Source organism: Nesoenas mayeri (assembly GCF_963082525.1).
Source record: "Nesoenas mayeri genome assembly, chromosome: 22".
Lineage (NCBI taxonomy): Eukaryota > Metazoa > Chordata > Aves > Columbiformes > Columbidae > Nesoenas > Nesoenas mayeri.
The window spans coordinates 7,432,309-7,457,749 of NC_137572.1; the positions used below are offsets into that span (position 1 = coordinate 7,432,309).

General features: G+C 55.5%; 3 protein-coding genes across 3 annotated transcripts in view; all 3 read left to right on the top strand.

Moving 5' to 3' along the window:
- Positions 1-19,502, top strand: part of KMT2A (lysine methyltransferase 2A) — a gene marked incomplete at its 3' end in the record, with an annotated part of 33,529 nt that extends 14,027 nt beyond the window's left edge. The window contains exons 10-36 of the mRNA XM_080357860.1: positions 578-691; positions 1,804-1,950; positions 2,123-2,218; positions 3,003-3,123; positions 3,677-3,790; positions 4,120-4,304; positions 4,854-5,027; positions 5,611-5,721; positions 5,970-6,043; positions 6,508-6,701; positions 7,070-7,176; positions 7,312-7,449; positions 8,198-8,356; positions 8,600-8,717; positions 8,802-8,880; positions 9,128-9,288; positions 10,015-10,200; positions 10,834-15,124; positions 15,501-15,581; positions 16,040-16,104; positions 16,464-16,634; positions 17,221-17,295; positions 17,509-17,683; positions 18,016-18,123; positions 18,450-18,533; positions 18,751-18,880; positions 19,227-19,502. Coding sequence (XP_080213986.1) covers positions 578-691; positions 1,804-1,950; positions 2,123-2,218; positions 3,003-3,123; positions 3,677-3,790; positions 4,120-4,304; positions 4,854-5,027; positions 5,611-5,721; positions 5,970-6,043; positions 6,508-6,701; positions 7,070-7,176; positions 7,312-7,449; positions 8,198-8,356; positions 8,600-8,717; positions 8,802-8,880; positions 9,128-9,288; positions 10,015-10,200; positions 10,834-15,124; positions 15,501-15,581; positions 16,040-16,104; positions 16,464-16,634; positions 17,221-17,295; positions 17,509-17,683; positions 18,016-18,123; positions 18,450-18,533; positions 18,751-18,880; positions 19,227-19,502 — 7,734 coding nt within the window. The remainder of the gene's footprint in view (positions 1-577; positions 692-1,803; positions 1,951-2,122; positions 2,219-3,002; positions 3,124-3,676; positions 3,791-4,119; positions 4,305-4,853; positions 5,028-5,610; positions 5,722-5,969; positions 6,044-6,507; positions 6,702-7,069; positions 7,177-7,311; positions 7,450-8,197; positions 8,357-8,599; positions 8,718-8,801; positions 8,881-9,127; positions 9,289-10,014; positions 10,201-10,833; positions 15,125-15,500; positions 15,582-16,039; positions 16,105-16,463; positions 16,635-17,220; positions 17,296-17,508; positions 17,684-18,015; positions 18,124-18,449; positions 18,534-18,750; positions 18,881-19,226) is intronic.
- Positions 19,503-21,185: 1,683 nt separating this feature from the next.
- TTC36 (tetratricopeptide repeat domain 36) lies at positions 21,186-23,024 on the top strand (the record flags this gene model as incomplete). The annotated part of the gene is made up of 2 exons (XM_080358008.1): positions 21,186-22,667; positions 22,756-23,024. The coding sequence occupies exons 1-2, from the start codon at positions 22,286-22,288 to the stop codon at positions 23,022-23,024; spliced, it is 651 nt and encodes a 216-aa protein (XP_080214134.1). The 5' UTR covers positions 21,186-22,285.
- Positions 23,025-23,579: 555 nt separating this feature from the next.
- Positions 23,580-25,227, top strand: TMEM25 (transmembrane protein 25; the record flags this gene model as incomplete). Its single annotated transcript, XM_080358009.1, has 6 exons — positions 23,580-23,661; positions 23,743-24,027; positions 24,237-24,557; positions 24,629-24,898; positions 24,973-25,050; positions 25,154-25,227. The coding sequence occupies 6 exons, from the start codon at positions 23,580-23,582 to the stop codon at positions 25,225-25,227; spliced, it is 1,110 nt and encodes a 369-aa protein (XP_080214135.1).
- Positions 25,228-25,441: the final 214 nt, after the last annotated feature.

Consider the following 25,441-nt stretch of genomic DNA (forward strand, 5'->3'; position numbering starts at 1 on the left):
AAGAGTTATTCCATTAAGATGGAACTATAAAACCTTACCACAACTTGAGCCAACAAGATTTGGGGAAAATGTTAGTAACCTGTAATTCACGACATTTTGGGAATATCCGGGGTTTTTAACTGACAAATCATGTACTTTTTTTGAACAACAGTGTTGAAAAAATAAAAATTAATATTTTCCTAATAATTTTTCAGTCCATCTATAAGTGTTGATACTGGAGATTATAGCGAGATCTCATAAGTGTTTTTTTTATACAAATATGGAATCCTAATAAAGTCTAATTCTTCCGAAATTTCACTTTCAGTAATAATTGTGCAATCGTGAAAGCTTTGTCTCGTTGCTTAGGCGGCTTTCCGTAGAAGGAAGGCCAGCGCGTTGCTGAGCCCTCTTGGCCAGAGCAGCGCCGAGAGGAGCCTGTTGCAATATTCGCTGTAACGCAGGTAGAAGCTGACACAATTCAGTTTGAGGCCGCTTAAGCCCAGGCGCAGAGCGCATAGCGCAGCCGTCAGCGCGAGCACTTTGTACTGCTGTTGTGTTGCCTTGTTCTGCATGGTGACGTCTCCTTTTGTACTTGCAGGAGGACTGTGAAGTGGAGAATGTTTGGGAGATGGGTGGGTTAGGCATCGTCACCTCGGTACCTATTACTCCCAGGGTGGTCTGTTTTCTCTGTGCCAGCAGTGGACACGTGGAGGTAAAGCATTGTGTTCTGCCCTTCGTGACTTAGTTACAGCGCCATGTGGTTAGAAAAAATAAAGAAATAATATCGTGACCTCGATCCAGGACAAATTAAATAGTACCTGTAAATCTGTCCTTGTTTTGTCCCAAGATACCGAAGTGCAGGGTATTTAAAAGCAGTTGGGAAACTTCTGCAGCGCTCACTTTGCAGGTGAACGGTATTAGATGTGCAGAACTGTGTAATTGGGAGCACCTGCATCTCCTCCTAATTTGGTATCCCAGACCTGACGTAAAGCGGGGCTTTGCCTCTTCCGAACTCGGAATAAGGAAGGCTGCCCGATAAGGTCAGAGGGCTTTAGGGGTGAACTTGCTGAGAGCTGCAAGCCAGTCCCGAGACATGACCGGAGGAATTCTGGTGCTGCACCAAGAGCTGGGTTTGGCTTTGAGATGTGTCAAATGCGTTGCCACGTACAGACAGTGAGGCCGGCTGGCCTGGGGAGGTGGTGCTGGCGGTCCAGAAACGGCTCAGTCACGCTGAGGGAGCGGGGAATGTGGATGTGGACGTCCCTTGGCTTGCGGACCATCCAGCGGGGCCTGGAGCCGTCCCCTGCTCAGGCAGGTTGCTCGTGGGGACAAATGATTCACGTGTCCCCCGAGCCTGCAGTGTTTGTACCCTAAGGAGGACGCTTTTTCTAGTCTGCCCAGCCTTGTAGGGGATGCGTAGAGGTCAGAAGAGCTGTCACACAGGCCACCTGAGCTGAGCAGGGGCAGGAACGCCTCTCGGCTCTGCACGTCCCTTCCATCTGCACCAGATCTTTCTCCTGGTGCGGTGGCTTGTGTTACAGCGAGGGAGGAGCTCCTGGGGGGCCCTCGAGGCTTTACCAGGGCTGGGAACACTCAGAGAACAGGTACCGGGCTCCCCTTGGCTGCTGGGTGCCTGGGCTGGGTAGGCGAGTGTGGATCTGGGTTGTCTGCAGCACGCACGCAGCTCCCCTCTAAGACACGGCAGCAGACATCCGTGTTCTGTCAGTTGTGACGCAGAATTCAAAGCAGTTGGGAGCGCGAGGGGGTGGTTTGGGACTTCAGGGAAGCTTCTGGCTTGCTAAAACCTGCCTCTCCCCCTTGCAGTTCGTGTACTGCCAGGTCTGTTGTGAGCCCTTTCACAAGTTCTGCCTGGAGGAGAGCGAGCGGCCGCTGGAGGACCAGCTGGAGAACTGGTGCTGCCGTCGCTGCAAGTTCTGCCATGTGTGTGGGAGACAGCACCAGGCCACCAAGGTACCCCCAGAGCACCGGGAGAAAACACACTGGGGAAACGGGGAAACGCCTCTCCAGTCGCCCCCCTGCAGCTCCTCCGCTTCCGCAGCGGGGCGTCCCGCCGGAAACAGAGCGCCCGGGCGCGTGCGTCCCCCCGGTCTGCTCCAATGCCCTCTCTCCGTTATTCTTGCAGCAGCTGCTGGAGTGTAACAAGTGCCGAAACAGCTATCACCCCGAGTGCCTGGGCCCAAACTACCCGACAAAACCCACCAAGAAGAAGAAAGTTTGGGTGAGGCATTGTGATTTATTTTCGGTAATCCACTTGACTGATGGTAACGCCGCAGGCCGGGGCGCTGCAGGCGGCTGGCTCTGATGCAGTCACTCAGCCTAACTGTGAGGCAGGGTGCCTGTTGCGTTGGGAGGTACATTTGGAAATAGATAATGAAGTGGGTCCCTGATGAGGTTCTGAACAAGCAGGATTTATGAAGGGATTACAGCTTTTTTAGTTGTAGTGATTCTTCTGATCGTGGTCTCAGAACATGGAAGAAGCTCTTTAGAAGGACAGCATTTACTTTAAGCTTATCAGTTGGTACTGGTAGTAAGAGACAATTTGGATTACTGTACTGGTTTGTCTTTTGAGTTTTTCTTCTAAACAAACGCAAAAGCTTTACCATTCGTGTATTTGGTACAAATAATTTTCAAGCATTTCTATGTTCTCAGAATTGGAAAACTGTTAAAATAAGACTTCATGTTTTAGGTCCGAAGAAACACCACAACTGCAGATCCTGTTTTATGTGAAGGGAAGGGTGATATTTTCTTCAGTGCAAATACGAAGGACGGAAAAATGATACTGTAGTTTATTTTCAATTTTTTCATGTTGCATTATCACCATCTTACCGTAAAGGGAGGGAGCTCTTTTTAGTGAAGGTTTTGGTCTTTGAAAATCCTTGCTCTGTTGTATTATTTCTCTCCACTCATTAAATAATAAAACGAGGAAATGCATCATTAGGACTAAAGCAAAGAAACCAGTGAATAAAAGGAAATAACACTTGCCAACCACATTCCTTTTCCAGATATGTACCAAATGCGTTCGCTGCAAGAGCTGCGGATCCACGACACCGGGCAAAGGGTGGGATGCGCAGTGGTCTCACGACTTCTCGCTGTGCCACGATTGTGCCAAACTCTTTGCGAAAGGTACATGGAGTTGTGATTCTTCCCAGCACGTGTTGGGGTGGCGGGTGGGAAGCCGGGTTCTTAGATTTTACAGCGGCTGGCAAAGTCGCCGCTCTTTTCTTGTTAGAGTTTGAGGCTTCCGGGACGTAAACGCAATGCCATGTAAAGCAGTTCTTACACACCTGGTAGCCCAGGCTTTCAAATACCAGTCAAGAAAAAGACATTTGAAAGGACTCCTGACTTAAAAGCAACAAAATTCCCATTGTAAAGTGGTTGCTCCTTTGTGTGTTAGTTACTGTATGTGATGCCTTTGGATCTAAGAGGGGCACTGTGGGGAAGAATCTCAGCATAGAAGATCTGGGCTGTTCCACCAAATTTCATGCCTGTATGTCGTTCTTGTCTGTGTTTTACTCTGTCGAGCTCATTGCCGGTTATGCTGTTTTGCCAGTCATGGGCAGCATGCTGGTGGGGGGTTCAGGCAGCCGCTTTCTTGGCACGCCAGTATGTGACCGCCCCGCGTGTGAGCTGTGCGGGGCGGCCGATTCTCTGAGAAACAATCACGTCTTGCTTGCAGGAAACTTCTGTCCTCTCTGTGACAAGTGCTACGACGATGACGACTACGAGAGCAAGATGATGCAATGCGGGAAATGCGACCGCTGGGTCCACTCCAAGTGTGAAAACCTTTCTGGTAAGACAAATCCTGATCTCCTGTGCACCTCAGAACATGGGGCAGCGAGTAGATGGAAGGAATCCTGTGTTGAACCTTTCTATTAGAGTCTTAACGCTCTCACCTATTGTGTCCAGCCTGCAGAGTAGCTGCAGGCAAGCCAGTACTGATATCGATGCCATCCTGAAAGCACAGGACTTGCCCCAAACGCAGTAGGGCTCAGTTATTGCACAAGATGCTTTTGTTACGTGAAAAGCGTTCCAGTTAGACAGCAAATGCCCAGTGGGCATTTTTCCCTCTATCCGTCCTTCAGTACAGTAGTTCATGTTGTTATTTTTCTCTGTCTCCAGATGAGATGTATGAGATACTCTCTAACTTGCCGGAGAGCGTAGCGTACACCTGCATTAACTGCACGGAGCAGCATCCTGCGGAGTGGCGCCTGGCGCTGGAGAAGGAGCTGCAGGTTTCCCTGCGGCAGGTCCTGACGGCCCTGTTGAATTCCAGAACGACCAGCCACTTGCTGCGGTATCGACAGGTGAGCTGCAGCCTCGCGCCCGGCTGCCGTACCGCAGCTCCGAGCGTTGCCCGCCGTCTGGCTGAATTCTGGTATTGCTGGGCATTGTACTGCAAAGTGTCTCGGTTGGACTGTGAACAGCGTGTACTGCGGTTTTCGTTCCTGTGGAAACAATGAGCTGGCCATCCGTGATAAACTTGTGAGGCTAAAGGAAAAAACAGGATCAGTTCTTTAAGGAATGGGAGGATTTAACTCTGGGATGGTGAAGGTGCTTTTTCGACGGAAGAACAGGGTCTTAGTCTTGAAATGTATATTCAGGAATAAGACTTGTGAAAAGGAGTTTAATCCCTGTGGCTGGTCGCTCCGTGTGTGCTGTACCGGCTGGCAGCACAAAGCTGGTTAAGCTCTTTTAATTGTCCCTGCATTTTGGACAGGAATTCAGAACTCGAGGTTCCTTTCTTTCACATTAGAGAGACTCTCTGGGCCAGTAGATGTGTGTGGGAGTGTGTGGCAAGTAGCAGCCACCCTTCAATAGCCATTGTCCCTCTGTCTGGTTGCTGGTGTTAACAGGCAGCAAAACCGCCGGATTTAAACCCCGAGACGGAGGAGAGTATCCCATCCCGCAGCTCCCCAGAAGGCCCTGACCCTCCCGTCCTGACCGAAGTCAGCAAGCAGGAGGAGCAGCAGCCTCTGGATCTGGAAGGAGTGAAGAGGAAAATGGATCAAGCGGGTTACACCTCTGTGGTATGTCAGAGTTTTAGTTGTCCGCTCTAATAATAGGTCCTGTGACTTGCTTTACAACCCGTGGTGTTTATAACTGAGCATGCTTAAGCCTTTTCTTTATGAACAAGGAAACAGGTTAATGTGCTGCTAAAAATAATCCTGGCTGGCTGGTGTTAACGCTGGCCCAAAGACGTGTCATTTACATTGTTGTGTGGCTCTTTCACCACTCAGTTAAACCCCTTTTGCTCCCAGTCAGATGTTTGTGTTGATAGAAAAAGGATCGGTCCTACTTTACATCAAAATTCTGAGGGCCAGATAACAGTGCTGGTAGTGAGTTATCTGGGAACTACGAATTTGTGTGTGGAGAGATATGTCTTCAGGGGTCATTTACGCAAAGTGCTAGCATTGACCCCGTCGGGTTTTGTTATTTCCTCTGTTTTCCCTGTTGTTTACAGCCAGATTCTTTTTCTGCTTTTCAGTCAGTGCTCTGGTTCGGTCTTCTAGTCGTCTGGATACTCGCTTGACGCCTTAAAAAGTCAGTGGATGGTGTGGCTGTGTGCAGGAGACAATCCTGGTAATGTGCAATGTTGTGGCTTTCTTGCAGTTGGATTTTAGTGATGATATCGTGAAGATAATTCAAGCAGCCATCAATTCCGACGGCGGGCAGCCGGAGGTGAAGAAAGCCAACAGCATGGTCAAGTCCTTCTTTATTCGGGTGAGCTGGACTATAGTTATTTTGGAATCTGCTCAGTGTCGCTCCATTGCTTGTTGCTGGTGGAATCCAAAGGGTCTGTCACGCTTACCATAGCTTGGGGATTGCCAGGAATAAAACAACACGTTGTCAGCGTTGTTGGTGTTCCTGAAATCTTACCAGTTGTGCCTTTACAGTAGATCTTGGCTGAATGTCTTTGGATTTGGGGGTACGTTGCATGACATTTCTAATGGAGTGTTGTTTTCCTTCAGCAAATGGAGCGTGTTTTTCCATGGTTCAGTGTAAAAAAGTCCAGATTTTGGGAGCCAAATAAAGTAACGAGCAAGTAAGTAATTGTTCAGTGTCCGACTGCGACACCCTGCAGTTTGCCAGCTGTCCAAGCAAAAAGTATCGAGAGAGCCTGGTTTTGGGGTGGGGTTTCTGTTTTTCTTTCTTCTTTTCCTCTTTTTTTTGAAGAAGTCAGGCAGTAGCCCCATTCCCAGGGTTTGTGTGCGTTCCTTGTTGGAAAGCAGAGAAACCAAAACCGTTCTTTAGAGTGAGGTGTGTCGTGTGTTGGCTCGTCAGTCTCGCCCTTCCTGCCCTCCTCACCCCCTGTGCTGGGGCCCCCCCACGTGCACCTGTCACCCTCAAGAGAAAGGGACGGCCACATCACAAACCTTCACGTGTGAGCGGTCGTGGCCTTTGAGAGCACGTGCGGACTGTGGGTGGCGGAGCGGGTGGTGGTTGTGCTGGCAGACGAGGTGCTGGCGTGTAGTCAGGTCTGACGGGCGACTCCTCGTTGCTTTCCAGCAGTGGTATGTTGCCGAACGCGGTGCTGCCCCCTTCGCTTGACCATAACTATGCTCAGTGGCAGGAGCGGGAAGAGAACAACCGCACTGAACAGCCCCCTCTGATGAAGAAAATCATTCCAGCTCCAAAACCCAAAGGGCCCGGAGAGCCGGATTCCCCAACCCCTCTGCATCCGCCTACACCGCCAATCTCCAGTAAGGAAACAGGTCGCAGCACTGTCGGTCCCACGCCCGGAGCGCTTCATTCCACACCTCCGAGTAGTAAAGGGAGGGCAGTTTTGGTTCTGAAGGGCTTTGGAGACCTCTGTGACCCAAGATCGTTCAGAGGCTGTTACGTACGGGGTGTTTCTGAGCTGAGCTCGGGCACAGACGTACATTTGTGCTGCTTTCCCCCAGCACACGGGCTGTGCGGGGGCTGCTTGGCCTCGCTTTGCAAGCTGCCTGTTGGAAACTCCGGGCTGCTGGTTGGTGCTTCTATCCCCTTCTATCCCTTGCTGACCATTTTTGCAGCTGAATTTTTGCCTCCCTGTCTTTCAAGAGTAAACAGTGTTCTCTCCTTTAAGGCTCTGACCGAAGCAGAGAGGATAGTCCTGAACTGAACCCACCTCCAGACGTGGAAGACAACAGGCAGTGCGCGTTGTGCCTGAAATACGGTGACGACAGTGCTAACGTGAGTATCTGGCACCTGCCCATTCTGATAGGCGCTGATTTAAGCAGTGCTGTGTCTTTGGCACTGCTGGATGCCCTTTGTATGTTGCTGTGTCTCGTGGAACATTTGAAAAGAAGGTTTCCTTCCCTTCCTTAGGATGCTGGACGTCTTCTCTATATCGGCCAGAACGAATGGACACACGTGAACTGTGCTTTGTGGTCGGCAGAGGTGTTTGAAGATGACGATGGTTCTCTGAAGAACGTGCACATGGCTGTGATCAGGGGAAAGCAGCTGGTGGGTATAAGTTCCTAACGCTTTCTTAAACCGCATGCTGAGTCACGCAGAACTGAGACAGGACCCGGCTAAAAGACGCCTTGTGTGTGTTTTTTCTGCTCCGTCCTCTCCTTGCACTGTTTTTTTATGCTATAGGTAGTAGAACTGACTGAAGAGATTTGAAAATTTGTTTTAGCCTTGCTTAGTTCAGAAGTAGTGAGGAGACCAAAAGGAACTTGTCGCAGGTGAATCACCTTCCTGTGGTGCATTGGTTGTTGCTTACCTTCCAGAAGAATGAAATGAGACTGGAAGTGTGACTAGAAATCAGTTTGTCCAAATCTTGGTTTAATATTGCGTCACCTGGTCCTAAATATGTCTTAAACCAGTAGAAGCAGTGGAACAGGACTGCTCTTAGCCAGCGGTAAGCGCCCACATGGGGAATACTGCATGCAGGAGAAATAATTGACATGCTAATTGGTGAAGCAAATAGGACACTCCGCTGTGGAGTACAAGCGAGAAAGCCTGAGCCCGAAGAAACCCGTCAGCAAAGGCAGGAGTTGTTCGGAGTGAGAGATCCTTGTTCTCTCACGTCCTCCTCCGTGTCTCGCTCTGCATGTGAGTCATGGTAGCAAAATGTTGTGGCAGCAAAGCGGGAGCTCAGGCTTTACTCTCAACTTCTGCCTATGCCTAAAAAAACAACTGACAGCAGCAGCGGGAGCCTGGTTGGAGAAGGGATTCACTTGTCACTTTTTTCTGTTGGTTTTTGTAGAGATGCGAGTTCTGCCAGAAGTCGGGCGCCACCGTCGGCTGCTGCCTCACTTCCTGCACCAGTAACTACCACTTCATGTGCTCGCGGGCCAAGAACTGCGTGTTCCTGGACGACAAGAAGGTTTACTGCCAGCGGCACCGCGACTTGATCAAAGGAGAGGTGAGAGTCCTGTGTCGCGCCGGGTTCGCCTGTAACCGGAGCGCTGCTACAAGTTAACATTGCCTTTGCTCCCTGTGAACGGGGCCGGACTGCCGTGCTGTTAAAAAGCAGTCAGCGGTACAGCTGCCATGGGCGCTTCGAAAGCCACACCACCAAACCAAGGACAGAGTTAGACAGACTGTGTAGTATACGCGGGGAGGTTCCTTTGAAATTACTGAGTAGTTTTGTGGATTCTTGTTCCAGGTGGTTCCTGAGAATGGGTTTGAAGTCCTTAGGAGAGTTTTTGTGGACTTTGAAGGGATCAGTTTGAGAAGAAAATTTCTTAGTGGGTTGGAACCAGAGAACATCCACATGATGATTGGTAAGATCTGGTCTCTGGACACTTGATCCGCCTTCGGTGCTGGGCTCTGGTTCACAGAACTCTTCTGATCCTCTTTCCACTCAGGCTCGATGACAATAGACTGTTTAGGAATTCTGAATGACCTCTCAGACTGTGAGGATAAGTTGTTTCCCATCGGCTATCAGTGAGTATACGCTGTTCCATGATTACATCTCTTTTAGTGTATTAGATGTCAAATCAGCACTGAAGTACCGTCTGTAAAAGTTGACCGTAGCTCGCATACGCTGTTAGGAACCTTGTGATTGAGCCGGGTGTGCAGCATGTTGTGCCCAGCAGCCTTTGTCCGGTGTCATTTTGAGAAACTGCAGATTTAAAATAGGAATGCTGAGGTTTACTTGACTGTTGGGTAAATTGGTTGAGTTCTCTTCCAGGTGCTCGAGGGTGTACTGGAGCACGACGGATGCCAGGAAGCGCTGCGTGTATACCTGCAAGATCATGGAGTGCCGGCCGCCGGTCATAGAGCCCGACATCAACAGCACGGTGGAGCACGACGACAACAGAACAATTGCGCACAGCCCCGTTCCCCTTACAGGTCATCTTCTCAGGACTTTCTAAAAGTGTATTTGCCATAGTCTGTCCTTACCAGAAAGCCAGGACTGCATGAGATCCCCTTTTCTTAAACCGACTTGGACTAGAATGCCCTTCAGGCTTCACATTACATCGCGGCCTCTTAAGGCTTCAAAAAACCAAAGGGCTCTACGCTCTGCAGCGTTCTGGTCACCCTGAGGCCCCGAGCGCACCAGCCTACTGCAGCTCTGCTTTCTAGTCTGCAGATCCGAGATCTTCTTGAGTGATGTAAAGCGTCACATTGTGCTTCAAGTGTTGGTGTTGGTAGGTGACACGGGGCTTGGTAAACACTGTGTTGAACAGTAGCATTGCGCTGCTTCTGTGTTTCCGAATTATCTTCTCCGTATCTATAGGTGAGCTTAAAAAGAATTAAAAAAAATCTCAGCCCTTTCCTTCGGAAGTAGTACTTCCTTCAGCAGTAGTTGCTGTTGTTGACAGGATCTTAAACTTTATTAAAATGTAATGGAATTTCATGTGTAAGCTGAGGGCTGCTGTATTGCTGCAAGTGTTTGAAATGTTCTTCAGAGAAGAGCCCAGCTGTTACCTGATGGCGAGGAAGCAGTAATCTTTCACTTTGTCTTTATTTAACAAATCCCCTGCTTTTCCTGATAGCAATAGGTGCTTCATCAAATCGTAGCTTTTGGGATTCACTGATGGCTTATGCTGCTGTTTCTCTTTTACACGCCAACAGAAAGTCTGCCTAAAGACAGCCGAAATACGCCTGAAATGGTCAGCCCGCCATCGCCAGATCGTCCCTTGCACTCTCAGACCTCGGGCTCCTGTTGCTTCCCGGTGGGCTCGAAGGCGCCCAGGATCAGGGCGCCCAGCTATCCGTCCGCGCAGAGGTCGCCCGGCTCCCGGCCGCTGCCCTCTGCAGGTATTTCAAGTGCTCCTCACTTTGATTTTCGGGGGCTTTGAGGGCATTTTTTGTTGGTTTGTTTTGAAAGTGGTTTTGGTTTGGTTCACGTCTGTTTCGGCTTTGTTCAGAGTGTGGTGTTTAGTTTTCTGTTACTGGAGAAAATGGTGACATGGCAATAGGCTGGAGGGAAGGAAAGTTAAGAGAACATACAGTAGGGATGACCTGCCAAGAAATATACGATGAAACAAAGGTTTCCCTGGGATGAAGAAAGCAGCGTTTGGGCAATATGACAGCTGTAATGTCACTTAGGGATTTAATTGTCTCAGTCGGTATTTTTCCTGGGAGATTCAGAAATCTGATACTGCAATTCAGGTGCTACATCCGTATGAACGAGTCACGTTTTGTTTCAAATGGGTGTTGAAAATTCACATCTCAGGTTGAGCTACAAACTTGTCAGCTCTGTGTGGTGAATACTAATTGACTGTATCAGATTTTTAATACCCAGCTCAAGTGTTGTCGCTACGTTAATACTGTTTGGCTGAAAGATGTTGCTGTTTTATTGTTTCCTGTGTTCTGTGTGAAGGAATTGGGTACGCATCGGTGGTGAAGGTTTCAGCTCACCTGACCGTCTTCCTTGCCTTGTTTTCTCAGGCAGCCCTACCCCGGTGACCCACGAGATAGTGACGGTGGGGGATCCCTTGCTGTCCTCTGGGCTGAAGAGCATCGGCTCCCGGAGACACAGCACCTCCTCTTTGTCACAGCAGCAGTCGAAACTCCGCATGATCTCCCCTCCACGAGCCGGGAGCGCGTTCTCCAGGCACAGCGTGTCCTCGGTTCCCAGCGCAGGGGCCTCTGCAGAGCACGAACCGAGCGGCAAAAGCACCGACCGCTTTGCGGGACCAGCGAACGCGGGGGCTCCCAGCGCTCCGGGCCAAAGCTGCTCTGCCAGCTCAGGTGCCCAGAAAACAGCAGCTGCGAGCGGCAGTAAAACTTACCAGCTGGACCTGTCTCAGTCTGCGGAAGGAAAACATTCCAGCAGTTCAGACCTGGCAGCCAAAGCTGCGACTTCTAAGGTAGAGAAGATGAAAACGTCAAAGGACCCAGATTATCCAGCTCATAGTTTTGCTTCTGGAGGAAACTCCAAAGTGTCGGCTCAACTGACCAGTTCATCGGGCACAGAAATCAATGTTAAAATAGGAACCTTCCAAGAATGTTCAGGATCGTTTTCTTCCAAAGAAGCAATATCCTTCCCACCTTTGCATCAGAGAGGCCCAAGGAAGGACAGAGATCAGCATGTGGGACCGGCCGCACAGCCGGAGAAAACCACTGTGGCTGATGAGATGGATGCAAAGGCCCTGAAGGCTGCTGGAGTCAATAACAGATCTCCTGCAGCAAGCGAGCAGGTCACTTCTGCCCCAAGAGACAGGCGTCAGAAGGGGAAAAAGTTAATGAAAGACAGCTTTAAAGAGAAGCTTTCCCTGAAGTCTCTTACGGATTCAAGCCAGGCAGTAGGTGGTGATGAAGGAAACCTGAAACTAGAATTCGGTAATCAGGGTTTGGCCACCGAACAGATTGGCCAGAGGTTATGTAACAATATTCCCGCTGAAAAAGCTGGTGAGAAGTCTCCACCTTCCCAAGGGCAACCGAAAGGTTCTGCAGGGCAGAGCGACGTGGCCTCCAAGGAACCGCAGGCTCCTCGCAAACGCACCGTTAAAGTCACTCTGACCCCCCTCAAGATGGAAAGCGACAGCCAGGCTAAAAGCGCGCAGCAGGAGGGCGATGTGGACCCGCAGTCGGCGGGAGCGGAGCTGGCAGAGCCCTCCTCGGCTTCGGAGAGCCCCGAAGGCCACCCCGCCGCGCAGGGAAGCCCCAGCGAAGCGCCAGCGCCGGAATCTCAAAGTAACGCGTATGAGAATTTGCCCATTCAAGATAACAACTTGATGCTCCAGGATGGAACTAAGGCTCCTGAAGAAGGCTCGTACAAGCGGAGGTATCCACGGAGAAGCGCTCGGGCCAGGTCCAACATGTTCTTTGGGCTGACTCCCCTGTACGGCGTGAGGTCCTACGGAGAGGAGGACATTCCCTTCTACAGCAACTCCACAGGGAAGAAGCGAGGGAAGCGGTCTGCAGAAGGACAAGTGGATGGCGCGGATGACTTGAGCACGTCGGATGAAGACGACTTGTACTACTATAATTTCACTCGTACGGTGGTCTCCTCGAACACCGAGGAGAGACTCGCGTCCCACAGCTTATTCAGGGAGGAGGAGCAGTGCGATCTTCCAAAAATCTCACAGCTAGACGGTGTGGATGACGGAACTGAAAGCGATACGAGTGTCACGGCAACGACAAGAAAAGTCAGTCAAGCGACTAAAAGGAGCAGTAAAGAAAACGGAACAGAGAACTTGAAGCTGGATAGAACCGAGGAAGCCAGTGAGAAGGTACAAGTGACCAAGAGCTCCGCTGTCCACAAGAGCGACCCGAAGATGGACAACTGCCATCCCGTGAGCAGGGTCAAAGCGCAAGGCCAGGACTCGCTGGAGGCCCAGCTGAGCTCGCTGGAGACGGGCCGCAGGGCGCACGCCAGCACGCCCTCCGACAAGAACTTACTGGACACGTTTAACACTGAACTTCTCAAATCCGACTCCGACAACAACAACAGCGATGACTGTGGGAACATCCTGCCTTCCGACATCATGGACTTTGTCCTAAAGAACACGCCGTCGATGCAGGCGTTGGGAGAGAGCCCGGAGTCCTCGTCCTCTGAACTTCTGACGCTTGGAGAAGGTTTAGGTCTGGACAGCAACCGCGGCAAGGATATGGGTCTGTTCGAGGTGTTCTCCCAGCAGCTGCCGACGGCCGAGCCGGTGGACAGCAGCGTCTCTTCCTCCATCTCGGCGGAGGAGCAGTTCGAGTTGCCGCTGGAGCTCCCTTCCGACCTCTCTGTCCTGACCACCCGCAGCCCGACGGTGCCCAGCCAGAACCACACCAGGCTCGCCGTCATCTCGGAGTCCTCGCTCTCCTCCTCGGGAGAGAGGTCCATGCTCGCCTTGCCCTCCGCAGAGTCGGGGGAGAAGAGAGTGACGGTGACAGAAAAATCCGCCTCGGGGGAAGGCGATGCGGCTCTCCTGAGTCCCGGAGTGGACCCGAGCCCCGAGGGACACATGACTCCCGATCACTTCATCCAGGGCCACATGGATGCGGAGCACATCGCCAGCCCGCCCTGCGGCCCCGTCGAGCAGGGCCACGGTGGCAACCAGGACCTGACGAGAAACAGCGGCACTCCGGGCATCCCGGTGTCGCCCACCGTTCCCCTGCAGAGCCAGAAGTACGTGCCAAACTCCACGGACAGCCCCGGCCCCTCACAGATCTCCAACGCTGCCGTGCAGACCACGCCGCCGCACCTGAAGCCGGCCGCGGAGAAACTGCTGGTGGTCAACCAAAACATGCAGCCGCTCTACGTCCTCCAGACGCTCCCCAACGGCGTCACCCAGAAGATCCAGCTGACGCCGTCGGTCAGCTCGGCGCAGAGCGTGATGGAGAGCGGCGCCTCGGTGCTGGGGCCCATGGGCGGCGGGCTCACGCTGGCCACAGGGCTGAATCCCAGCCTGCCCTCCTCGCAGTCGCTGTTTCCTCCCGCGAGCAAGGGGCTGCTGCCCATGCCCCATCACCAGCACATCCACCCCTTCTCCACGGCCCCCCAGAGCGGCTTCCCGCCCAACATCAGCAACCCGTCGCCAGGGCTGCTCATCGGCGTGCAGCCGCCCCCCGACCCGCAGCTCCTGGTGTCCGAGGCAAGCCAGAGGACGGACCTTGGCACCACGTCGGCGCCTGCTGCGGCCCTGAGCAAGAAACGGCCGATATCCCGCCTGCACTCACGGAAGAACAAGAAGCTGGCTCCCTCTGGAACCCCTCCTGCCATAGCTCCTCCCGATATGGTCTCCAACATGACCCTGATTAACTTTGCTCCTTCCCAGATTTCCAACCACCCGCTGGATTTGGGAAGCATTGCCAATTCAACGTCCCACAGAACCGTCCCCAATATCATCAAGAGATCCAAGTCCGGGGTCATGTACTTTGAGCAAACATCTCTGCTCCCGCAGGGTGGGACCAGCGCCGCGGTCGGCACATCTCCCAGCGTCATTGGGCCGGATGCCGGTCACCTCCCGGCGGGGCCCGTGTCCGGCCTGGCATCGAGCTCCTCGGTGCTCAATGTCGTCTCCATGCAGGCCACGGCAGCCCCCACGACTGGCGGCTCGGTTCCCAGTCATGTTTTGGGACAGAGTTCGGTCACGTTAACGAGCCCCGGGTTATTAGGGGACCTGGGTTCGATAAGCAACCTCCTGATCAAAGCCAGTCAGCAAAGCCTTGGTCTGCAGGACCAGCACATGACTTTGCCACCCAGTTCGGGGATGTTTTCACAACTGGGAGCTTCCCAAACTCCATCTACAGCAGCGATGACGGCTGCGTCGAGCATTTGTGTTCTCCCTTCGGCGCAGTCAATGGGCATGACGGTCGCTCCGTCATCTGCTGACCCAGAAGGCTCTTACCAGCTCCAGCACATGACGCAGCTCTTGGCCAGCAAAACCGGGGTCGCCTCCTCCCCGCTGGACCTCGGCGCAGCGTCGGCAGCGCCGCAGCTGTCGAGCTTTCCGCAGCTGGTCGATGTTCCCAACAGTACCGGGCTGGAGCAAACCAAGGCGTCCTCGGCGGCGATGCACGCCAGCTCGGCCTCTCCCGGGGGCTCCCCGTCGTCTGCCCAGCACTCTGCGAGCGGCTCCGTGCTGGGCCCCGCGAAAACAAAGCTGAAAGTCAAACGCATTCAGCCGTCATTAGACAAAGGGAACGGGAAGAAGCACAAAGTGTCTCACCTGTGGGCCAGCTCCTCCGAAGCGCACGTTCCTGACAGAGGGGCCGTTGCTGGGCCCCAGGTCTCGGCTACAGGGTAAGAGTTTGGGTTTGCTCGTCCCTGAGCTTTTTTAACAGAATAACAAAGAATATCGCACTAGTTGTGCATGTTAATTTCTAAGGTAAAAACCCAGCTGCCAGCAGAAAGCAGCTCTCTCTGAAGCAGTTAGTAAACTTTTACTTCTGGAAAGGGAAGGATAAAAACCTAAGACACCTCTGAAGTACAAGTCTTCATTCCCATGTGGTGCTGGAAGTGCGAGCAGGTTCCTCGTGTCTTTGGAGCAGTTGTTACTGCTCTGGTAGTTCTGAATCGCTCGTGGCAGCTCCGCGTGGATCTGTTCCTGCTTCCAGCCTGGCTCGTGGCACCCACGGCTTGGCGGGCATTGTGAATGTTCCCGAATCTTTCGTTGCAGGGCTCCTGCTGCCAAGGCAGATGCGCAGGATGCAGCAGGCGGCGATCAGCCGTCGCAGCAGCAGTGTGGCCAGTCTGCAGGGTAAGCGCTGGGCAGACCTTTCTGTCAGGTTCTGCTTGCTTGAGCTTAAGGGGAGTTACATAGAGAACGTGAGAAGTCTTGCTTTGCTAATTTGAATATCTTGGGGGCTTTCAGTCTGGAATGGGGGTTCACAGGCGGCTGGGCTGTGGAGCCGTGTTTTAAATTGCGTTGCCTGCAGCCCTGGGAAGCTTTGCTGCCTGCCGAGAACGAGCCTCCTCATGCAGCTTTGGGGGAATCGTATGCGCTGCTACCCCCAGGCTGATCAATGCCTCAAAAATAGACGCTGCTGAGTAGAATAATTTTACCTGTCTGTTTCCAATTGAGCTGCCGTTAGAGCATTCGATCTGGAAGAGGGTTCTTGTCCCTCTGTCTGGGTCTCAGATTGTGTAGGTGAGTGTTCGGGGCTGGTGACAAAAGGAGGGAGGTTGGTAAGCGTTTTCTTCCTGTTCCCTCCGCAGGCACACGGCGGGGCTGCCGGAGCCGCATTCGCCGCAGAACCCGGCACACGAGCAGGAAAATGCAGGTATGTCGCTTCTTCAAAAGCACCGAGTCTTGGGCTTCTCCAGGGCCAGGTAATTAGGACCTTGAAGTTCTGATGTTTGTGTGTCGGGCTCTCTCAGGAAAGCTCTCAGAGCTTGCGGTTGCTCTTGCTTTGCGAGGAGGAAAGGTTTGTTTGCTATTCATAGACGTTGCACAAATAGTTGCCTATTTTTAGTTTGTGCAGATTTCAGCACTTGAGATTTCACACTCTTGCTACAACTCTGTCTGGAGTTTTTCCTAGGACAGATTTACTGGTCAAAAAGCAAGTTAGTAAGTAATTTTCAGTTGTGGAAAAACCACCATTCTACCCAGTTTCCATCGTTGTGCTTCTGTCTTTTCCAGGCTCAAAAGCTCTCGAGGAAGAGGAGAGCACTTTCAGCTCCCCACTCATGTTTTGGCTTCAGCAAGAGCAAAAGAGGAAAGAGTGTCTTGGTGAGAAGAAACCAAAGAAAGGTTTGGTTTTTGAGATCTCTAGTGACGATGGTTTTCAGATCTGCGCAGAAAGCATTGAAGGTGAGAACAGTGCGGTTTGAGTTGTCCTGGTTTGATCTGTTAGTTGCTTTTTTTGTGGATCTAAAATGAAACAAATAAAACCCACACCACAAACCCTCCTGATCTGCGGCCCTGGAGCAGTCCTGGTTCCTGGCAGTGTCTGGATTGCATTGACGATCTGGTGGTTGTGTTTTTTAGTCATTGTCCAGTTCTGTTTTATCCGTTGACCGATGACGTTGAACCATTTTTGTCAGGAAGTAGTCAGTGTGGATCAGAACTGTGGTTTTCATCCAGACCAGTTGCTGGAGACACTTCCCTTTGTGCCAAACTGAATTTTGGAGAGGGTGGAAGCCGTTTGATCTGAGGATCTGGGTTTATGGCCCATGAAAGGGTGCAAACTTCACATCCTCCAGTTAGCTCATGTCAATGTGGGCATTTTGTTGGCGAACAGTGTCCTGCCCAGGGGCGCAGGACTCTGCCAGCACTGTGTGGTTTCAGTGCAAGCCCGACAAAGTTTGGCAGAGCAAGCGGCACAGGGGGCAGCCGCTCTGGCAGCCCTGGGCACCCCGATCCTCACTCACCGCGTCCTCTGTTTGTGTGACTGCAGATGCCTGGAAGTCGCTGACGGACAAGGTGCAGGAGGCCCGTTCCAACGCGCGCCTGAAGCAGCTGTCCTTCGCAGGTAACAGGCGCGCGCGGTGTCTGCTCAGCTGCTGGCTGCTTTGTAGAGGACAGCGTCTTCCCGTGAGAGGACTGGAAACTCTTTTGGGGAAGGAGGCAGCTAATTCTGTGAAAATCGGCACAGGATTTGTATTTCGCACGCTGCAGTTTCCTCCCGCTCCAAGTCTGTGCTGGCCGTTAGTTCACATTTGTCGCACTGTGTTCCGTGTTCCAGGTGTGAACGGTTTGCGGATGCTGGGCATTATCCACGACACCGTCGTGTTCCTGATCGAGCAGCTGTACGGCGCGAAGCACTGCCACAACTACAAGTTCCGGTTCCACAAGCCGGAGGAGGCCAACGAGCCCCCGCTGAACCCGCACGGCTCCGCGCGGGCCGAAGTGCACCTGAGGCAAGCGCTGGGCTAACGCCCCTGTGCTCCATTAATAACTCTGCAGCTCTAAAGCTCTCAGTTGAAAAGGAACACTAGCAGCTTTGGCGTGTAAATAGGTTGTATTGCGTCTTCCCAGTCTGCACGTTTTTCTGGGCCGCTTTATTGACAGTTGCTTTGTTTAGTGAGGGCTCCTGGCCAGTGATTTTATTTGCAGTGCTCAGAGACTGTGGTGTCACCCAGAGGCGTGGGAGGCTGGGGATGTGGAAAGCGGTGAACACTTCAGACCGTGCGGAACCCGGTGTTTATTTGCAGCCAGTAAAGCAGACTTCTTTTCTCTCTTTAAATCGCAGGAAGTCTGCATTTGATATGTTTAACTTCTTGGCTTCTAAACACCGACAGCCACCCGAATACAACCCAAATGACGAGGAAGAGGAAGAAGTGCAGCTGAAATCAGCCCGGTATGCAGCAGGGTTTAGTGGTTCACTGGGGAAGATAAAGCTGTGGCACGAAAACGAGCTGATCAGGCTTAGTTACGGTTGCGATCTTTGAGGTGCTGGAGGTGACCGCCCAGCCAGTCTTCTTCTCCTTGCTCATGTCAGCCTGAGGAGAATTTGAGCAGAACAGAGGGGAAATGACATTTTATGTACACATATAAGAACACTAAATTAATTTTGATTGTGTTCTCAGTAGGCTGCAGTGTCACAGCATCTAAATTATTCTGTCTTAGGAAATATCCCACATAATCTATGGCATGGGCTCTCAAAGAAAGGTCTCTCTATTCTAGGAGGGCAACCAGTATGGATCTGCCGATGCCCATGCGCTTCCGACACTTGAAGAAGACCTCCAAGGAGGCAGTTGGTGTCTACAGGTACGTCTTCCTCTGGGGCAGAGCAAGGTAAAAATGTGCAACCTTCAATGAAGTCAGACAGCACAGTGGAGGGGGAAAGTGGGCAGGAGAGATCTAGTACTGTTCTTGTTGGCATTATGTTATATGGAGCTGTGTAATGAAGTTTTCTGCATGGTTGGCAATCCTGTGCTTCTGAGTTTTGCTCGTGTCGTTTGAGAGATTCGCTTGCCTTTTCCAGGTCTCCCATCCACGGCAGGGGGCTGTTCTGCAAAAGGAACATCGATGCAGGTGAGATGGTGATCGAATATTCAGGCAATGTCATTCGCTCCATCCTCACTGACAAACGGGAGAAATACTACGACAGCAAGGTGAGTCCTGGGCTTTTGCAGAAGCTCTTACGGGCTGGGGCAGGACTGGGCAGTGGCTGTGAAGGCAGGACAGGCTTAGGCCGGGTGGTGGAACACCACGAGTTGGGATTACAGACTTCTGGGGATATTTTTGTTCTTGCTGGAGCTCTAGAGGCGCTTCTTATCTTCTGTGGGCTGGGAAGGGTCTCAGTCCACGCTTAGCGTTGCAGAGAGCCAGGGGATGAACTGATTCAAGGCTGAGCTTAGGAAGGCGAGTGAGGAGAGGGTGCGAAGTGTCCGAAGGGCTGCCCTGTGGTGGTGTCGAGTGCCCCCCTGACCGGCGGCTCCTCCCGCCCTCCCCGCGCAGGGCATCGGCTGCTACATGTTCCGCATCGACGACTCGGAGGTGGTGGACGCCACCATGCACGGGAACGCGGCGCGCTTCATCAACCACTCCTGCGAGCCCAACTGCTACTCCCGCGTCATCAACATCGACGGCCAGAAGCACATCGTCATCTTCGCCATGCGCAAGATCTACCGTGGGGAGGAGCTCACCTATGACTACAAGTTCCCCATCGAGGACGCCAGCAACAAGCTGCCCTGTAACTGCGGCGCCAAGAAGTGCAGGAAGTTTTTAAACTAGAACTTCCCTCTGCTGTGGGCGAGCCCAGGGGGACGGGGCGAGCAAAGCTCGAGCGCGTCCCCCGGCCGTGCGGAGGGGACGGGAGGTGGCAGCAGGACGGACTGGGCTCGGGGACGGGTGGCAGCCGGTTCTCTGTCAGAGGCCACGTCTCCATGTCTCGCACGCTTCCCCTCGCGAAGGCTTGGACCCCTGCAGGAGATCCCGGTGTGATGGTGTTCACCGTTCTCGTTTCCCCAGTGTGTGTTTCTTGGCGCGGGGCTGACGAGGGGGCAGGGGCGGTCAGCCGGGCGCGTGGGAGCAGCGGCAGGTCCTGTCCCTCTGTCCCGCGGCGCGGAGCACTGGCCGCGGGGTTCTGGTGGCGCGAGGGCCGTGGCAGAGGTTCGGTAGCGCCGTGGTTAGCCAGCTTTCCTCCCGGGAGAGGGGCGGCCCCTCCGGCCAGCGTGCCTGTGGCTCCTCGTGTCTGAAAACACTATTTGCGAGCGCAGGGAGGGCGGAGGAGCCGCGGCCCGGGACGCGCAGGAGACGCGCAGCAGGTTGGAGCCGGCGGGCTCGCGGCGGTGGGACCCGCCGGGCAGCGGCAGCGGCGCAATCCTCCCCCGCCGCGCGGCCCGCGCAGGCGCAGCAGAGCAGCCCCCACCTGGCACGCGGCGACGTTGGGTTTTACTCGGTTCTGTTTACAGTTTAGTATTTAAGGTTTTATAAATGTAAATATATTTTGTATATTTTTCTATGAGAAGCACTTCATAGGGGAAAGCACTTATGACGAGGCTTTTTAAACAGTGGTATTATCCTAATTTAAGAGAATCTCTTTTTAATGTTTTTTTTATTTTCATAGGACGGTTATAGGAAATACCTGGCTGGACAGTCTGGTCCTTTCTCCAGAGAGGGGGTACACTTTATTTTTGGTTTGGTTTTCGTTTGGGTGTTCTGTTATTTTAACTCTCGTTCTGCCTTTGTGACTTCAGTAACTGTTTCCGGGAGGTTTGACTGGACCTTAAACTTTGTGTACCCGTCAGGATGGGGGCGGGAGGGGGCGCTGCCCGGCGCGGGGCGTGCGGCCGTGTCGGAGGGCTGCCCGCGTCCCGCCCGCGCCGCGGGAGGAGAACCGGCACGGGGCCCATCCCGGGCGCTGCTTCTGGCTCCCCCGGGCTCGCACGGGGCAGCCGAACCCGCACCCCGAGCCGGGGAGGGCGCACGGCGCGGGGGGTCGGGGCGCCCGCTTTCCTCTCGTTATTGCACTGCGCGGCGGCCCCCGGCAACAACCGCTGACAGACACGTCCCGGCGCCGCCGCGTTTGTTACTGACTTGATGCACTGACAGTTTGGGAACGCACATACCCCGCGGAGCCCCGCGCGCCGGGCTCGGCCCCGCGGCTGCCCCGGCGCCCCGAGCGGCCGCGCTCCCCCCGGCGCCCGCGGGAGGAGGTCGGAGGTCGGGGGTCGGAGGTCGGGCCCGGCCCGCGGTCCGGCCATCTGTCCGCTTTGCTGCTATGGCCGTGGCGGCCGCTGACACTGTCCGTGCCCGGGAGGCCGCGGCGGGGCCGGGGGACGCGGGGCGCGCGGCGTCCCCGCGCATGAATGTATATTTTATAAGGACTGACGCAGATCATGGTATCTGAAAATACTGAAAAAAAAAAGGAACCTTAGGGCGTTTATTTTTCTTTGTACAAAGCGACGTGTTGTTTTCTAAAGGAAAAGCGGGTCATTGCAAAGGGCTGGGTATCTTTTCTGTCTGGTTTCCTTTCGTTTCCAAGCAATACCAGGGTCTTGGGCGAGACGGTCGTTGTGCAGAATCATGCCACTCACCCCGTACTACTGCTCCACTCGCAAGGGTTTTATAGCTATAAATACAATATATATAGGAACTAATGTAGTGACGCACCGTGTAATGCAGCCTCGTTCAGTATCGGTCCACGGCTTTTACTTCTCTAACACTATAGCTACGGATTGTGTTCCCGCCGCTCCCGCCGGCCGGGGGGCTCGCGGCCCCGGCCCCTCCGTCCCACGCTCGGTTTCCTCCGCCCTCCGCCCGTCCTGGGCGCCGGGAACCACCTGCATAGGGGCGAGCAGTGTGCTCTGTGCTTTCTGGTCTCCTTACGAGGTGCAGTAGCTTCGTCTTTCAACCGACAACTATACTTGTGGTGTTTCTTTTATTGAACTTTACAGTCTCTTTAGTAAATACAGGTAGGTGAGTAATTGTTTCAAAAAAAAAAAAAAGGAAAAAAAAAGCTCAGCAAGGCAAGGTTTTGTTCTAGAAATGCATTTCTTGACAACTTATCATGTATAACAAATCTCTTCTTTTTTTCTTGTGTTCTTCCAAGCTTCTGGTTGTTGTTTTTTTTAAAAAAAGAGGAACCGTGTCTAAGTGCATCAGTGTTAATTGACTCCTGTCACAGGAAGAAGGAAACTCAACCGTTCAACACATGCTGAAAGCTCCGCAGAGACTGAATGTAAAAACGTGTAAATAGTTGTAAAAAAAAGAAAAAACACAAAAAAAACAAAGGAGTTTTTAAACATGTTTATTTTCTATGCACTTTTTTTTATTTAAGTGATAGTTTAATTAATAAACATGTCAAGTTTATTGCTGCACAGGGTTGCTCTTGGCTTCTTCTTCAGGGTGAGAAGCTGCTTCCCGTGTCCCCTGGCGCCGGGGCCCTGGGGGACAGCGGGGCAGCGCGGTGGGTGTGGGGGGCACCTTGGGAAGCCGCGGGTGGGGACGGGCCGAGCGGCGCGGCCGGTGAACATTAACCAGCGAGGCCGCGGGGTCGCAGTGCAGGGGCCACCATGGCCACAGCGAACGACAGGGCCGTGCTGCGCACCATCCTCAACCCCGACAGCCCGCTCGGAGACGTCCCCGCGCCGGACCAGGACCCCCAGGAGGATGAAGGTGAGGTGGTGCCGCGCGGGTGTCGGGACACGCGGGTTCCGCTCTCGGGGGTCGCGGTGTGGCCACGGGCTCCTCTTCGTGCCGCTGCAGAGGAGCCGTTCGCGCCAGCGCTGCTGGAGCAGGTCCGGGACCTGGAGCTGCAGGGGGTTTCTGCCGCCGAGTCGGGGGACGTGAGCGTGGCGCTGGAGCGGTTTGGTGAGGCCATCCGGCTGCTGCCTGAGCGCGCCTCGGGCTACAACAACCGCGCGCAGGCCCTGCGGCTCTGCGGGGACGTGGCAGGTGAGCGGCGCCGCGGCGGTTGGGTCATGGGTGGTGCCGTGATCCCCCTCAGTACCCCCGACCCCCCTGACCCCTCTGTCCCGTCCAGGAGCCCTGCGGGACCTGGACACGGCCATTCGCCTGAGCCGGGGCCGCGGCCGCGCCGCCTGCCAGAGCTTCGTGCAGCGCGGGCTGATCCACCGGCTGCAAGGGCGCCAGGAGGCCGCCCGGCGCGACTGGGAGCAGGCGGCGCGGCTGGGCAGCCCGTTCGCCCGGCGGCAGCTGGTGCTGCTCAACCCCTACTCCGCGCTCTGCAACCAGATGCTCGGCCAGATGCTGGGGCGGCTGCGCAACCCCAGCGGCCCCGGCGGCGAGTGAGGCGCGGGGGACGGGCGGGCGGGGGACGGGGGGCACGGGAGCGCTGTGGCTTTGTCTGGGCTCTGCTCCACCCCCAATAAACGTCCCTGTGTCCCCGGCGCTCGGGCTCTGCTTGCCGCGTTTCTCCGGTTACGGCGCGATTCCCGCGGGCCGCGGGCTGAGCAGGTGCGGGGCTGAGGGGAAGGTGCGGGCGCAGGGGTGCCCCCGCCGCCCTGTCCGGGGGCTCTGGCCACGCTCGGGGCCGCCGGGGCGGCGGGACTGACCCCCCGCGGCTGCACGCGGCGCCGGCCCGCCCGGGTGGCGGCTGCGGGGCCAGGGATGCTCGCGGCCGTGCCGGGCCCGCCCCCGCGCCGCACGCGCAGCCCCGCGGGCCGGGCCCCGCGCAGAGCCGCACTGCGGCCGGGCGGGATGCGGCAGCGGCGATGCTGCGGGTGAGGGGCAGCGTGGCCGCATCCTCCGGCCCGGCTGCCGGCCGGGACGCCAGGGGCCCGGTGCGGGGGCAGCGCCGCGTCCCGGCTCCAGCTGCCTCCCTCTAGCACCGAGCGGTGCTGTGCCATGGGCTGTCCCGGGGGCTGCCCGAGGGCTGCCCTCGCCCGCCAGCTGCTGCTGCTCGGCCTCCCGGCGCTCTGCTCGGCAGGTGAGGCTGCGGCGGGGTCTGGCACGCAGCTCTGGCAGCAGCACCCGCTGCGGCGCTGACCCGCCGCGGGCTCTCCGGCAGGGCTGGGGGAGCCGGGCCCCACCATCGACGGGCAGGCGCTGGCGCTGTGCACGCTGCGGGAGGGCGAGAGCCGCAGCTTCACCTGCCGGGCCCCCCGGCCGGCCCCCGGTGCCGCGCTTCTGTGGTTCCTCGACGGCCAGAGGCAGGAGGCGAACTGTTCGGCCACCGATGCCACCAGCACCATCACCCTCACTGCCCGGCGCGGCGACCGCCAGCTCAGCTGCTCCCTGATGGACGTGGTCTCTGGGGAGAAGCGCAACGCCTCCGTGCTCCTCGACGTGCAGTGTAAGGTCTGCGGCACCGGCCAGAGGCGCGAGGAGGGCGCGGGGGGCTCTGAGCAGGACTTTGACCCCTGTCCCTCACAGCCGGAGCAGGACAGCAGCTCACCAGTCCTGTGCAGATGTGGCTGTCGCGTGCTCCTGGGGACACAAATCCTGCTCCTGGCTGCGTCGCCTCCGTCCCTCCACCCGTCTCACTGCCTGTTTGTTGCTCAGATAAGCCGGAGATCCTGCAGGCAAACGCCCGCTACCAGGAGGCCGAGGGCACCGGGCTCCTCCTGCTGCTGTTCGTGCTGGTGCGAGCCAACCCGCCCGCCAGCATCACCTGGGTGGCCCCAGACGGGCAAGTGATGGCCAACACCTCCGAGTTCCTCCTCCTGGGCACCACGCACCACCCGGGACTGGCCAACCACTCTCTCCGCGTGCACCTCGGCAGCGTGGCCGCCAACTTCTCTGTCAGTGCTGCCAACAGCGTGGGTGTCACCACCATGAGCGTCACCAGCGCGGGTGTCACCACAGCCTCCCTCCTGCCCACAGGTAGGTCCCGGGAGGTGGGCGCGGAGCAGGAGCCCCGTGCAAGGCGCTGAGGGTCCCTGCTGCCCGCGCAGGTCTGCTGGATGCCCGCGTGGAGCTGCCCCTCCTGGGCGTCGCCGTGGGAGCAGCCCTGGCGCTGAGCGCCCTCGTGACCCTGGGCTCGTGCGCCGCGGGGCTGGCGTGCCGCCGCGCCAAGCCGGTGCCAGGTACAGGGCCAGAGGGAGCGAGCAGCCCGCTGCACCGCGGCTCCGGCTCCCAGCACCCTCGGGACACGCGTCTGCCCCGGCAGAGCCGGTCCCTGCCGCCCGACCTGCGCCTCGGCGACCTCGCGCTGGAGCCCAGAGGTGAGACCCCGAGGTGCCGGCGCAGAGGGACCTGCGGGGCCACGTCCTGATGTTGCCCGTTTCCTTCCCCGCAGCTTCCCCTGCGGACGCGGGAGCCAGCACTGGGGAAGAGCGGAGCGCGCGGCTGGGGCTGCAGGACTCCCTGGTGCTCGGTGAGAGGGCCCAGGCGGGCGAGCGACCCGAAACGCTGTGCGGCAGGGACACCAGCAGCCACGGCCGCCCCAGCGACAGCCACGCGTTCTCTTTGTCCTGCAGGGTTTGTGCAGCTCCCCACGTCTGGGCGCATCTACAAAGTGCCCAGCGTGAGCAGCGACGAGATCTGGCTGTGAGGCGCGGCGCCCGCGAGCCGAGGCGGCCCGGCCCAGGTACGTACCCGCTTGGCAGAGGCGCAGCCGCGGTGCCGGGCGCCCACCAGCCCCCGGCTGTGCAGCAACAGCCAAGACACGTCTTTATGTAGCCCGTGCACTTCACAAATGAGACTATTGATTTTCCTCCCCGCCCCACCGCAGCTGTGCGGGCGGCCGCGCAGCACGGGCCGCGGGG